This window comes from Rhinolophus hipposideros (assembly GCF_964194185.1).
Source record: "Rhinolophus hipposideros genome assembly, chromosome: 6".
NCBI lineage: Eukaryota > Metazoa > Chordata > Mammalia > Chiroptera > Rhinolophidae > Rhinolophus > Rhinolophus hipposideros.
In genome coordinates this window covers 98,531,099-98,546,139 of record NC_138052.1, presented here as the reverse complement: position 1 = coordinate 98,546,139, position 15,041 = coordinate 98,531,099, and the positions used below count along the sequence as shown (strand labels likewise).

The 15,041-nt window shown below is 48.3% G+C and overlaps 1 protein-coding gene across 1 annotated transcript in view; it reads left to right on the top strand.

Annotated features, from left to right (window-relative positions):
* Positions 1-15,041, top strand: part of COL6A3 (collagen type VI alpha 3 chain) — an 82,510-nt gene that overhangs the window by 24,257 nt on the left and 43,212 nt on the right. The window contains exons 4-9 of the mRNA XM_081051382.1: positions 2,492-3,076; positions 4,783-5,382; positions 6,709-7,281; positions 8,633-9,241; positions 11,334-11,936; positions 13,424-14,038. Coding sequence (XP_080907508.1) covers positions 2,492-3,076; positions 4,783-5,382; positions 6,709-7,281; positions 8,633-9,241; positions 11,334-11,936; positions 13,424-14,038 — 3,585 coding nt within the window. The remainder of the gene's footprint in view (positions 1-2,491; positions 3,077-4,782; positions 5,383-6,708; positions 7,282-8,632; positions 9,242-11,333; positions 11,937-13,423; positions 14,039-15,041) is intronic.

The following is a 15,041-nucleotide window of genomic DNA, read 5'->3' as shown; positions in this document are numbered from 1 at the left end:
GGTCCCGGTGTGGAGAGAAGGGGGGAGCGGACAGGGCCGATGCTGGACTGTGGGAGCCAGCGCCCCACAGCACTCTTCAGTGGCTTCTAGCATCTCAGTGAGCTGGGAGCCCTGTGTGGCGTGATGGGGACGGAGCTTGGAGCAGAGAGCAGATGTGGCCAAGTCGTTGTGGAGGATGGGAGAGCATAGCTTGCCAGGGCAGTGCTATTTTGACCGCAGGTGTGTGCGGTCTGGGATTCCCGCAAGCAGTGTGGACATCCACTTGTATGGTTTTTTCAGGAACGTCCACCCGGCTGCCTGGGGTGCATGGGGAAGAGAGAGGAGCAGGAAGGGGGCTTTGGCAGGAGTGTGTGACGGAGGGCACGGGAACTGGCAGCAAGATCGTGGAGAGGGAAGTGAAGTTGGCAAGGGGCCGACTGGGAGAAAGGGTGGATGGACGTGGGCCTTGGTGTGGCTGAAGAGGGTGGAGTGTGAGTGAGCTGGAGGAAAGAGCCAGGCGGGGGGACAAGCAGGCCACGTGTGATCCTGGAAGCAGGTGCTGCAGGACAGGAGGCCATGCTCTATTAGAAGTTAGGATCCCCGAGTCACTGAGTAGAGTGGCCTAGGGGAAGCCTCGAGTCATCCCAAGCGTATGGTGGAGAGGAAGATGGCACCAAGGAAACGCGACGGGGGTCTGGATGTGTGAGGAGAATTTGCTTGGAAACTGTATGTGGGAGAGTGAGGGCAGTCACCCAGTCCTGGGCTGCAAGGTCTGCAGGGGAGCTGGCATCTTGGGTGACATGCTGGGGTCAGTCCCCAGGGAGGTGAGGGCTGAAGCCGACTGGTCCGCAGGACCTCAGATTCACCTCCCATCATGGGGATTGCAAACCGCATCCCAGCAGAAGCCTGTGAAAGAGAGAAGATGGCTCTGTTAGGGTTGGCATCTCACATCAGGAAGGAGGACATCTCTTCCTGGAGGGGGAGGGAGGGGCTGCCACCCAAGCAGATAAGGTGGGCGCTGAGCTGTCCTCTTGCTGAGTACAGGAATCTGTGCTCATGATGGCGCTGTCAGCTTCTGTGGTACAGAAAGGCCGTGCGTGAGAGTGTGTGCACTCAGGCATGCCGGAAAGGCACCCGTAATCAAAGCAAGGCTATGTACGTGTTTTCTATGTCTATACGGAGGGAAGGAGAAGGCAGGTGCAGGACACTCAGTGTCTTTCGGCCGCACGTGTAGTGAGAGTCCATGTGGAGGTCATCAGAGTCCTAGTGTGGAGAGAAGGGGGGAGCAGACAGGGCTGACGCTGGGAGGCTGTGGGAGCCAGCGCCCCTCAGTGGCTTCCAGTACCTCAGTGAGCTGGGAGCTGAGATCCCTGTGTGGGGTGATGTAGGACTGTCTTTAGGTCTCCATAAGAGTTGAGAACTTAACATTCATTGTCTACACCATAGCTTAATGCCAAAGCGATGATCCCCATGTGCCTGTCCCTGGGTGCTTTGTGTCTATGTATGCATTTATGTGATTCCTTCTATAGAGAAAGGTTTGGACCAATCAGTGTCAATATAGTTAAATATCAAGTGAATTAAAGTGTTGCATATAATTCACTGACCGTGTGGAAGGATGGCGGCCCCTCACATCCAGACCACTACCTAATAAACTGCAAACTCTCCTGCCCCAGCTTTAGCCATGTATGGTCTTGTGAGTCTTGGAAGCCCTGCCAGGTTGGTTGGATTGGGTGTTGTGGGCTGATCCGTTTCATTCCCCTGACCCAGGAGGGCTGCTGAGGCGTGGACACAGCAGGGGGACAAGTTCTGTCACCTCCAGGCAGAGATCTTGTCGAGGTGTTTTTGCTTCCTCGTTTGTCTTTAGCACAGTCTTACCACACAGCTTAGAACCTTCACAACACAGGGCTCTATAAGTTTCATGATGCCAAGTAATGTTTTTTGCTGCCTGAACAATCAAGGCATGGAGAATAGAACGGAAGGAATGGGGATGTTTATGCTCTTTCAGCCTTTGCACTTGGCAGTAGGTATTTATGAAGTCAAGCTTGCAACACAAGCAGGCCACTGAGCAGACACAGATTGCTTCTTTTATCATCTGAGCGATGGCATCATTCTAGGCTCTGAAACCCAAGCTATAGATTTATGGCAGAAAAGAGCTTCCTGGTTTGTTAAGTGATAGCATGCTAAACTGGTGGCTACTAAAACTAAATTTGTTTTTGTGCAACAATTTTTGTAAAAAGTACTGAAGGCGGGAGGTGGGTGGTGGTGAATGGGAGCCCAGCCTGCCATCCCGTAGGGAAGGACGCAGCTGTAACCTGTGCGTGTGTGTGAGCGTGTGTGTGTGTGTGTGTGTGTGTGTGTGTGTGTGTTATGACAAATGCCCCAGGGGCTCCCCTGACTTCCCTTTAGTCCCAGCAGATGAGAACATTCTTTGAGTGGATTTAGCTGTGTAGAGTTGTAGTTGCATGTGACTGGTAAGACTGTTGTTCTCACCTCACAATGTTGCTACCTACAGTCATTGAAGTCAACAAGAGGGACATAGTTTTCCTGGTGGATGGCTCATCGGCACTGGGAGCACCCAACTTCGCTGCCATCCGTGACTTCATTGTCAAAGTCATCCAGAAGCTGGAAATCGGCCAGGATCTTATCCAAGTGTCGGTGGCTCAGTATGCAGACACCGTGAGGCCAGAGTTTAATTTCAACAGCCATCCCAGCAAGAAGGAAGTCATTTCCGCCGTGCGGAAAATGAAGGCCATGGGAGGCTCAGCCCTGTACACGGGCTCTGCTTTGGAGTATGTTCAGAACAACCTGTTCACCAGTGCGGCTGGCTACCGGGCCTCTGAGGGGGTTCCCAAGCTCTTGGTGCTGATTACAGGCGGTAAGTCCCTGGACGACATCAGCCAGCCAGCGCAGGAGCTGAAGAAAAGTGGCATCATGTGCTTTGCCATTGGGAGCAAGGCTGCTGACCAGGCTGAGCTGGAAGAGATGGCGTTTGACTCGTCCCTGGTGTTCACCCCAGCTGAGTTCCTAGCCACCCCTTTGCAGGGTATGCTGCCCAGCTTGCTGGCACCTCTCAGGACCCTCTCTGGAACCACTGAAGGTAAGGTGGGGAGGGCGTCAGGCACACAGTTGGGTGGTCTCCAGGCACAGCCTTTGAGAAAAAAAGAGAAAAAAACAAACGAAAGGAAGTTTTCTTTGTGTTCAGTGAGGGGACAGCTCTTAAATGATGGAAGCGACAGCAACAAATGGGATTTATTTCAGCTTTCCATTTAGCCCGAACTGGGAATTGTATGCCTTCAAACGCCATTTGGTACAGATGTATGTCTTAAGGTCATATAAGAATTGTACGACTTCAAATGTCATAAACTCAGAACTGTATGAGTCAAACTATGGGACCCGGAGCCAACTGTCTTGGAAGCTTCTGGCTGAGGAGGTTCCTCACTTCACAGTTCTTCCCCCTCTTCAGGTCCCCGTGTTCTGTTTCCAATGACGACTGCTGCCCAGCCTCCCCCTCCCCCACCTAGATGTAGCCTGGCTCTTCCTTTCCCGAACTGGCCATCCTTCCAAATGGTCCAAACCTGACCAGCATAGAACGTTACCCCCTCTCCTCTCTAAGGGAGTTCTTTCAGTGGGAAAGCATAGCGAATGGATGAGTGTGAAGATAAAAACAGTGGTTCTTCAGATCTCTCATGTACTATGATTATCAGTGGAAAGTTATTTTTAAAAATATTACAACGGTCTATGAGCTTATGACTTGAATGGGTACAACTTGCTATCCGTAATGAAGATGAATGTCAAGGAAACAGGCTTTTCTGCCTCATAAACTTTACCAGTGGAAGACTGTTTGGTGCATGACCCATGCTGCATGAATGCATGCTCCCCCCACCCCCTCTCTTGTTTCCTTAAAGCTTCTAAACTACACTTTGATTGCCAAAGTTCAATGTGATTGAACACAGGGTAAAATGGTTAGGTTTTACATTTTAGTGGGCACCTGGGGAGAAATGGGAGATAATTGTTTCTAAAGGCACATACTAAACGTGTTGGGGAGAATGCTCTAATCTGAGAATGATACATTTGATTCTTCATGTACACGACCTGAGCCAACCATAGCAAGTTGACTCTGTGTTGTACTGCGTTTCCATGATCCCGTGATCTCACTCTGGAGGAATTCCCATGGGCACCCTGTTGGATCATTGTTTGGCAATGCTGAGTTGCCCCCTCAGGACAGGGGACAGTAGAGAATGACAAATGGGTGGTTCTAGGAATACCTCAAGATGAGAACAGCCTAATTTTGTTAATTTGTTTTAGCCATAAGGAAGTCATGTTCTCAGGTTAACTTGGGCTAACACTTCTAATGTGTCTGCAAGTGAAACTCTCTGTAAATGTGTAGAGGTGAACTCCAGAGGACACAGGCCATGCATATAAAGCTGGCTGTGACCGAGGTCCTAGACACAAGCGAGGCAGAGAGCATGGCACCCTTGTAGAAGTAATTTCCAGGAAAGGACCTTCTGCTGCAAGGATTCCTATCATTTTTGTTGGTTGCAGACATTCTAGCTTTGGCACTGTGTCTCTGTGTGAGCTAAGGTGGTGTCGTAACCTTGGCTTTCGGTGTGCCTCACACACACCGGCCATCACTGGAGGGAAATATGCAGCCTTCTGCCATATTTTGCGAGATGGACGCGCTTTGCTCACTGATGTCCTGCTCTGTGTCCTGCGTGTTGGCATGTGTGCACGTGTTACAGGCACACATGACGACACCCTCCGCGGGTGTGTATGTCTCACCTTGTTTTCTGTGCTTCACTGCAGTTCACGTAAACAAAAGAGATATCATCTTTCTTTTGGATGGATCGTTCAACGTTGGAAAGACCAATTTCCCTTATGTGCGGGACTTTGTAATGGCCATAGTTAACAGCCTTGATGTTGGAAGTGACAGTATCCGTGTTGGTGTAGTGCAATTTAGTGACACTCCGGTGACGGAGTTCTCCCTAAACACATACCAGTCCAAGTCAGACGTGCTTGCGCACCTGAGGCAGCTGCGGCTGCAGGGAGGGTCAGGCCTGAACACCGGCGCCGCCCTAAGCTATGTGCATGCACACCACTTCACCGAAGCCGGCGGCAGCAGGACCCGTGACCGCGTCCCGCAGCTCCTGCTCCTGCTCACGGCCGGGCAGTCTGAGGACTCCTATTTGCAGGCGGCCAACGCGCTGGCCCGCGAGGGCGTCCTGACTTTTTGTGTAGGCGCCAACCAGGCGGATAAGGCCGAGCTCGAGCACATTGCTTTTAACCCGAGCCTGGTGTACCTCATGGATGATTTCAGCTCCCTGCCGGCTCTGCCTCAGCAGCTGCTTCAGCCCTTAACCACATATGTTAGTGGAGGTGTGGAGGAAGTGCCGCTCTCCCAGCCAGGTAACGCTCCCCACCTGCCTGCGCCTGCGCCTGCCTGCGCGGGGCTCGTTCTACTGGCTCCTCGCTGGCCCGCAGGCGGCCCGATCAGGACTCCAGAGCTTGGTGGACCTTAGACAGACGATTGGCTCCCTGGGGTTGAAGTATTTTGAAGGGGGTTTGAGTCACTGTACCAGCAAGTTCAGATTCCCTCTCTAAAGAGTGTTTGTAAAAGGAAGCAAGTGGAGAAAATCCAGCTTACGTTCCTTGCATCCTATCCCACCCTTTTTTCAGAAACTGCTTCTTCTTCTCATTTTTTTTGTTTGCTTTTTGCTCCAATGCCTGTGAAGATGCTGGTGTGCAACTCCAGGTGGAAGTGAGAGAGTGAGAGGGAGATGGGTTCCCTTTCATACATGAGTATGTATTAGGATCATTTAAAAATTGCCGTTATTTCCATTATATGATATTTTTTACGTTCAAAATCTGCTGTATCTACAAAATTATTTGTTATATACCCAACAAAGGCTGTATCTGTATGTGATGGTAAAATGATTTCCAAAGGAAGTCTGCATTAGAATTATTTCTGCAGGTTAATATGGTGGTTAGCTATGCACGCATTCAATCTACCAGCTTGCTGACATCACAGATGGGAGGCCGGACTGAGACAACCGAAAGCGAATCAAACTAATCCTAAGAAGCGTTTGCACTGAAAATCATGTTCATATGACACGTGGTAGTCTCCGATGGGCTGTCATCCTTTTTCTGTTGTCTAATTACAGCAGATTAGAAAGCACTGACAGAGAGCCTGACCTGCAAGTGGTGATGGGTGCTCTTCTGGGGCCTAATCCATAACCTCAAACGTAATGAAAAGAGAATCCAGTTAGAGCAGATATACATCAACTCAGTTATCTGTGGGTGATTAACCCATATTAGCCTTTGTCACTAGAGACAGGTCAATTTTTAAGCAAAGGGACAATAAAGACCACATGTTCAGTAGTTTAATTTATGATAATTTGAAAACACTGTCTGTTTTCCTAGAGTGATTGTCACCTGGTGCAAGAATGGAACCCTCTGGGCTTTTCACTCTCTTGCTTTGTTGAAGAAGCATGATGGGTAGACCCATCTAGCTATTCTAGTGCTTTGCAAATAAGCACTGCTTTGAAATGGACACTCGGATGACAATGGGTGTGGGTTGGTCTTCCCTTGCTGGTACAGTGATTATCAGATGAATTGCATGGACTCCCATTACCGAATGCTGGTGGTGCTGGGCTCTCATCAGTTTGGTGCCTGTGATATTCTTGCCCCTCATTGTGTCCTAACTGTGGGTGTTGTATTTTTTTTTTTTTGTAGAAAGCAAGCGAGACATTCTCTTCCTCTTTGATGGCTCAGCCAACCTCCTGGGCCAGTTCACTGCCGTCCGTGACTTTCTCTACAAGGTTATAGACGAGCTTGATGTGAAGCCAGATGGGACCCGAGTCGCTGTGGCTCAGTACAGTAACGATGTGAGGGTGGAGTCCGGTTTTGATCAGCACCAGAATAAGCCTGAAATCCTGAACGTTGTGAAGAGAATGAAGCTCAAAACTGGCAAAGTCCTCAAACTGGGCTACGCCCTGGACTACGCCCAGAGATACATTTTTGTGGAGTCTGCCGGAAGCCGGATTGAGGATGGTGTGCCTCAGTTGCTGGTGCTGCTGGTGGCGGGAAAGTCTTCCGATCGCGTGGACATACCAGCACTCAACCTGAGAGAGACATCTGTAGTGCCTTTAGTCTTACAGGCCAAGAACGCAGACCGTGCCGAATTAGAGCAGATTGCGCCGTCCGCTGCCTTTATCCTCACCGCGGAGTCACTTCCTAAGATTGGAGACCTCCAACCAGAGATTGTGAAGTTTGTCAACCTGGTGAAAAATGGGGTGTCGACACCAGGTATGGCATAGAAATTCCGGTTGCTTCCACAATCCAGTTCTCCAGTGCATGAGTTGGTGGTAGGCTGCTGGGCCCAGGTCCTCAGATTGAGGCCTTCCTTGGGTTTCCAGAGGAGATGGAAAATTAATAGGTGGTTTCTGTAGGATCAAGGATCTATGTATGACTTTTGTTTCCTGCCTCTGACTCTCTAACTGCTCTGTAGGGCAAAACAGGAGATCCAGGGTTATTATTCTTAAGGACATTAGAGTATTTCATAATCAGATACATTATAAAGATGTTGACTCGTTAGTGGTTAAAAATACTTTTAAGAAACATGATTTTTGCTTTATTCCTAAGAAAAGCCATATGACTTGGTTACATTGTAGCTAAAATAATTTCCTCTTCATACCCCCCAGTGTCTTGTTTTAAGGGGGTAACACTGTGTATCCTTCACCGCATTCACCAAGAAGAAAGCGTGATGAGAGGCAGACACATTCCCACCGTAAATACTGCATGAAAATGTCCATGCTGCCCATTTGCATTACCATGACTCTGTGTTTAACCACTTTCCATTTGCTGATAAAAATGCAGTGAAAAGAGTCATCGGTTTCATGTATAATCCTTTTGATTAAAAAACTGAGAATCTAGAGTTTCTTCATCGACTATTGGGCCCCTACACTGTTGGTTTGGATTGTAACCTGAACCTCTGGGTTACATTTTTCCCCATTGATCCACTGTGACTTGTAGAAAATCATTTGAAACCTCCCATCTATGAAATGCTAACAATTATGAAGGCTCTGCCATCCTTATCTCTCTGGTCCTCAATGTTGTTTCTTGAGTGCACCTTTGAAAGTTAATAATACTGTTCAAGCATTGAAAACTTCTACAATGGAAGGGTATCTCTATATATTGGTGTATTCGTTTGCTATGGCTGCTGTAACAAATTACCACAAACTGAGTGGGTCAAAACAACATGAATTCTTATATTGTTAGAGGTCAGAAATCCAAAACCGTTTTCACTGGGCTAAACTCAAGGTGTCGGTAAGACTGCATTCCTCCTGGAGATTCTAGTGGATTACGTGTGTCCTTGCCTTTTTCAGCTTCTCGGTGCTGCCTGCATTCCTTGGCTCATGGCCCCTTCCTCCATATTATATCTTCTCTCTTCCCTGACCTCTGTTTCCATCCTCATATCTCATATCTTATTCCTTTAACTCTGATCCTCTTGTGTCCTTCTTATAAGGACACCCCTAGAGTCAAGTTCTGGGGATTCTGAATTGGATGTCTTTGTGGGGTCTTTGTTCAGCTCCCCGCATCGGGAGGAAATTGTCCCTCTTCCGTGCCATGTGAGTCATCCAGGCTGTCTTCCTCCCAGTTTCAGGTGAAAAGGACGTGGTTTTTCTGCTGGATGGCTCTGATGGTGTCAGGAACGGCTTCCCTCTGTTGAAAGAGTTTGTCCAGAGAGTGGTGGAGAGCCTGGACGTGGGCCCAGACCGGGTCCGTGTGGCCCTGGTACAGTACAGTGACCGGACCAGGCCCGAGTTCTACCTGAATTCGTACATGGACCAGCAGAGCGTGATCGCTGCCATCCACAGGCTGACCCTGCTGAGGGGGCCGACCCCCAACACCGGGGCCGCCCTGGACTTTGTCCTGAGGAATGTCCTGACTAAGTCTGCCGGAAGCAGGATAGAAGACGGCGTCCCCCAGCTCCTGATCGTCCTCACGGCTGCCAGGTCTGGGGATGATGTGAGGGGCCCCTCGGTGAACCTGAAGCTGGGCGGGGCAGTGCCCATTGGCATCGGCATTGGCAGCGCTGACGCCACGGAGATGCAGACCATCTCCTTCATGCCAGACTTTGCAGTGGCCGTCCCCACCTTCAGGCAGCTGGGGGATATCCAGCAGGACATCTCGCAGAGAGTGACCCAGCTCAGCCGGGAAGAGGTGAGCAGGTTGCGGTCAGTCTTGCACCCTTCACCGAGCCCAGGTAAGGAGGGGACTCTTTGGGTCATTGTTTCTTGGAGCATCTGGGGCTCCTTGTTTGGACTGTGGGCTACAAAGTGTTCTCAGTTTTGTTTCCTCTGCCATATAGAGTGAAAACCAGAATTACTCGAAGAATTACGAACCATGTGTGTTTCATTTCGGAGGACAGAAATGACAGAGGCTTGGGGAGATGCTAAGATTCATGTTTTTGGCCAAATTAAAGTCTGAAAGAGGGGACTATGCATGGCTTATAGTGTAGACCCCTGAACTCTGCATAAAGGCTTTCGTATAGCTATGTGAAGGGTGGGACCACCTGATTGACACCACCAGTTCAGTACCGTTGGTTCTAAGCTGCCGCAACCTTCCATGATCAGGGAGGGAGTTTGACCACAGGTGCTCTGTCAAGCTGGAGCACAGTCTCCAAAATATTGGTATTTCCAGAGCCAAAGTGTGGAGATTGCTTCAGAGTTTGCTTGGTCTTAAGTGACACGGCGGCCCTGTGGCTCTATGAGCATATTTCAGTAAATATCCTCTTTCCGGTTCCCCTTTTCTAGGCCTGGTTTCAATGAACTGGAAAGTGGTGGCAGGCTGGCTTCTGAGAAGGAAGGGGGCTGAGATATATTCATCCCTTCCAAAAATACCCACCAGGAACCTACCCTCCCTGGGCACCCACTTGGGGAGGGTCACAGTGGTAACAAAGCAGCTGTGTCTTGTTCTTTGTAGCTCACATCCTACAAAATATCATCTGCAGCCTCAGGGCATGGAGAGGGGGAAAGAGGAAGAGAGGAGCAAAAGCAAGTGAGCGAAAAGTCAGCTGCAGGATACGGTGCTTTTGGGTGGGTGAGGAGGGCCAGTGTGACTGACATGGCACAATTGAGGGGTGTCAGCTTCTTCTTGCTGGTGTCCCAGATAGCGTGCAACATGTCTCACAGGTGTCCAGGGAATGGTCTAAACACTCATCATCAAATAAAGTTGGGAAACAGTGAGATAAACAAAGTGAGAGGTTTTCCCCCCAATAATTGATGTGTTTTGTGTATGTCCAATACAGTAAGGGAATGCAACATTTCCAAAACTTGTTTGACTCTAATGGCCTTTTCACGATATGTTTGGAACTATCAGTGTCCTGAGGAACACACTTTGGAACCACTGTCATAATGAATGTGCAGCTTTCTTTTAAGTACAAGCGTATGTTTCTACAACAATACAGTTCCTAGTCCATTCACTGTCCCACTCTTCATAGTGATGATTTCCTATCTCCCCCTTCTCCCTGTCACGCTTCTTACCCGCTCTCCTCCCTCAGCTTGCTCTGAGATAGCAATCTGGATTCCCACTTCACTGAGGAAACAGGAGTAAGTTGGAAAAGAACTTCCAGAAGCATCAGCACACGACGTCTCCGGCATCCGTGTCAATACTCAGCTTCCCTCCTGTGATGGGGTGAACTATCTCTGTCCCCTGGGGCATTGTCCTTTGTCCCCTACTCAAGGGTGTCATCTGCAATTCTTCTCTCTCCTGCACTATCAGTTCTCCTCTGAGCATAGGAAGCATGATTCCCTTCATGACACAAACGCATTGCTTTCTCTCTCTCAAACACTCTCTCGATGCCCATCTTCCCCATCTAGTAGCGCCTCAGCCTCCTTTTAGAAGTTATAAGTGCTCTCCACAACTCTGCTCCAAACTACCCAATCTATCAGTCACTGTCACCATGCTACACAAAGTGCTCTTGTCAAGGCCCCTCCAGTGGTCAATTCTCAGGTGCCATTTTGCTTCACCTACGAGCAGCATGTGTTACAGTTGAGAATCCCCTCCTTCCCAAAACACCATCACCACTTTTCTGGACATGGCTCTTGTGTGTCTAGTCTCTGCCTCCCTCAGAGTTACTCTTCCTTATGCTTTGCTGGTTCCTTCCTTTCTCCCTGACTTATAATCACTGAAAGGCCAGGACTCACTCCTGGGACTAGCATTTTTAATGGTAACAGTCAGAATTAGGATGCTTTGTCTGTCAGGTGGTGATTTCATGACAAACCAGGAGGTGGTTTGTTAGTGCTAAGAACTGGGTGCCAATGAAGGTGAAACCCATGCTACTGTGTGATTCACAGGTGTCGGCAACAAGAAGGATGTGGTCTTTCTCATCGATGGGTCCCAAAGTGCTGGCCCTGAGTTTCAGTACATCCGCAACCTCATTGAGAGACTGGTCGACTCCCTGGACGTGGATTTTGACACGACCCGGGTGGCAGTCGTCCAGTTCAGTGAGGACCCCAGTGTGGAATTCCTGCTGAATGCTCACTCCAGCAAGGACGAGGTGCAGAATGCGGTGAGGCGGCTGCGGCCCAAAGGTGGCAGGCAGATCAACATTGGGCGTGCCCTGGAGTATGTGGTGAGGAACATCTTCAAGAGGCCACAGGGGAGCCGGATAGAAGAGGGTGTCCCTCAGTTTCTGGTCCTCATTTCATCCGGGAAATCTGGGGATGAGGTGGGCGACTCGGCAATAGAGCTCAAGCAGTCTGGCGTGGCGCCATTGGCTATTGCAAGGCACACAGACCAGAAAGAGCTGGTTCAGATTTCCCTGAGCCCTGAGTACGTGTTCTCTCTGAGCACCTTCCGGGAGCTGCCCAGCCTGGAGCAGCAACTGCTGACCCCCATCACGACCCTGACCTCAGAGCAGATACAGCGGATCCTGTCCAGCACTCAGTATCCTCCAGGTAAGATGGAATGTGTTTTGTTGCTGTTGTTCTCTGAGTATATTTAATATAAAAAAATAACAGGCTCAAAGATCCATGGTATGCACTATGAGTTAAATGGAAATCAGGGGAAACCTATAGTTGAACCAGTTGTGTCTATTGCTTGTTGCATGAGGGAGGGTGCACAGGATGGTGAATCATGGGATAGCTCACTAAGAGGGTGTTAGAAAGGACTTCTGATAGGATTTGAACTTGTGGTAGGTGATTCTAGGGAAGGCTTAAGAAAATGGGACTTTGCCCAGGATCAGGTGTTGTCAGGAAATGGAAGCAATTCTATGATTGGGTGTCTTACTAAATCTTATGGTTTAAGCTTGAATTGGTAAAAAAGCAGTGGTCACTCCCATTAGCCAAGATAGGGAGTGTTTGGTTATTTTTGTCTTTTTTTGGTCAGTGTTCACATGATTACAGCGTGACCTCATTTTTGTCTTGATCCATCGTGGTCACAGTGTGGCTTCCTCTGATAAATGCTGAAGTTCTCTGAAATCTTTTGTGTCCTATAGGAGAACCCAAGGCTTGGCTGAGACAACTTTTCTTTCTCAGTGTAAAGGGTTCAATTCTGTGACTTGCTCAGTTTTTGCTGTGCTAGTTTTCTTTTTTTCTTTTTTCCCCCCTGCAATGCAATACAAAGTTCAGAATAATCAGCACAGCACAGCAAAATCACTCTGAGTAGCCCAGGGATTTATGAGGCAAAAGACAGTTTGAATTTGTTGGGTGACAACATATTCTGAGTAGTTTCATAAAAGGACATCCAAGAAGTACCCAGAATTCTAACTAAGAGGAAAACACGGCTCATCTTTCTCAGGACTTTTTGATTAATTTTATAGTTAACAAATGGACTCATGTAAAGAAAATAGGAGAAGTAATAGTGAAAATAAAAACTTTGTATAAATGCTAGAGACATGTGAGCACAAAGAAATACTATGAATCAAACACCTGGGGAGATGTAGTGGCCTTTGGGGGACAGTTGGCATTCTCTGGGTGATTGGTAGCTAAGCGGTGGCTGTGGGCGAGGAGAAGACCTTTGGCCTCAGCTGTGTCTCTCCTTCTGTACAACAAAGATGTTAGTTTGGATGAGCTCAGTCCCTTCGGGTAGTAACAGTTCACAGTTCTGTAGATTATGGTCTCCAGGATTAGTTTCTAAATGCTGCTTTCATTTTTAACATTAATTGTAACCCAGGCCACAAAGCCAAAATTAAAATCAAGTAGACTCAGAAAGTTTTGGAGAACTTAAGATAATTGAAGAAGTGGATAGTGTTTGGGTGAAAAAGGCCCAATTTTTGATAATCAAGTTTAAAAAGCCCAAGAGATAAACACATGTGCAGTTGGTTATAATTTTAACACTCATATTATGGTGCAACACAATGCAAAGTTCAGGAGCAAATGCAGAGACAAAACCAGTTGAGCACCAGTCACATATTGCGTTTTTCTCCTGTTTTCCTTGTATCTAGCTGTTGAGAGTGACGCTGCAGACATCGTCTTCCTCATTGATAGCTCTGATGGCGTGGGAGCTAACGACATCGCACATATTCGAGATTTTATCATGAAGATTGTTCGAAGACTCAGTGTTGGCCCCAATAAAGTGAGAATTGGGGTTGTGCAGTTCAGCAACGATGCCTTTCCTGAATTCTACCTGAAGACTTATAAATCCCAGGCCTCCGTGCTCGATGCCATACATCGCCTGAGGTTCCGAGGAGGGTCTCCGCTGAACACTGGCAAAGCTCTGGAATTTGTGGCAAGAAATCTCTTTGTCAAGTCTGCTGGGAGCCGGATAGAAGATGGTGTGCCCCAACACCTGGTTCTGTTTCTGGGTGGAAAATCCCAGGATGACGTTTCCAGGTTTTCACAGGTGATACGCTCCTCGGGGATTGTGAGTTTAGGGGTTGGAACCCGAAACATCGACAGAACAGAGTTGCAGACCATCACCAATGACCCCAGACTGGTCTTCATGGTGCGAGAGTTCAGAGATATCCCCAACCTAGAAGACAGGATCTTGAACGCATTTGGACCCTCTAGGGTCACTCCTGCCCCTCCAGGACTGGTCACACCTTCCCCCCCTCGGACAGGTATGAACTTGGGACCCATGACTGAAGAGTGTGATATCAATTTTTTTCAATTGAAAAATGTAATTAGCATTCATTTGAATGATTTTCTCCTCTTGATTGCTACTGCAGATAATATTAGAAAAATAAATATTAGAAAAAAAGTTCAGTTGACATTGTAGAAGGAAACATATCTGTAAGGGATAGAATATATCAAGGTCTGCCTGGGTACATTTGGGGATATAAGCTTTCCCAGTGACTTGGATACGTGCTTGGCCTTGGGAGGATTGGCTACCCTCCCAAGGACCAAGAAAGTACAGGACGGGGAGCCTGGCCTTCGCAGGCTCCAGCACATCTAATCTCGTACCAAGGACTGGCCCCGGCTCCTAGCCAGATCTGGACCAGTTCCTTATGTTGCTGACATGTATGCTTATTGGCTCCTTGCCACTGTTGTTAGTAAAGTCCTTAAAACCCCAGAAGAACAAAGGCAGGTACGGTTGTTCCCTGGGCCGCCTCTGCTGTGGCAAGATATTCAGCCCGTGCTGATGAAGGGCCGGTGCTGTTTCTGTGACTCTAATTGACTGGGCCCTGGTGGTATGATGGATCGCCTCCTTGCTTGTTAGTGGTATGATAATATATTCCCCTAATCTCTGTCTTGTCTTATTTACTTTCGCTTTGTAATAAAACTCTTTAACTCCTCCATCCTGGCTTGTGGTGGTGGTGTGCCCTGCATATTGAGCCTTGAAATTAAGTCTGTGCATAGCAATTGATAATACTTATCGATACAATATTCCAGAAAACATGTGGTCATTGATTCTTCCAGGAGGCATCCATGAGCTTCCATGAGGTTAACTGTAGCCCCATTGACAGGTTTTATAAAGGTACACTGAGGGATAACAGCAAACTCGATGGCTGTCTGTCTAGGATGGCATCTTTGGAGGTGGCCAATCCATGCCCTTCTCTACTCCAGTCTTGACCACTTGATATAACTGGGAAATTATCCCCACATGCCATTCATTTTCAGGAG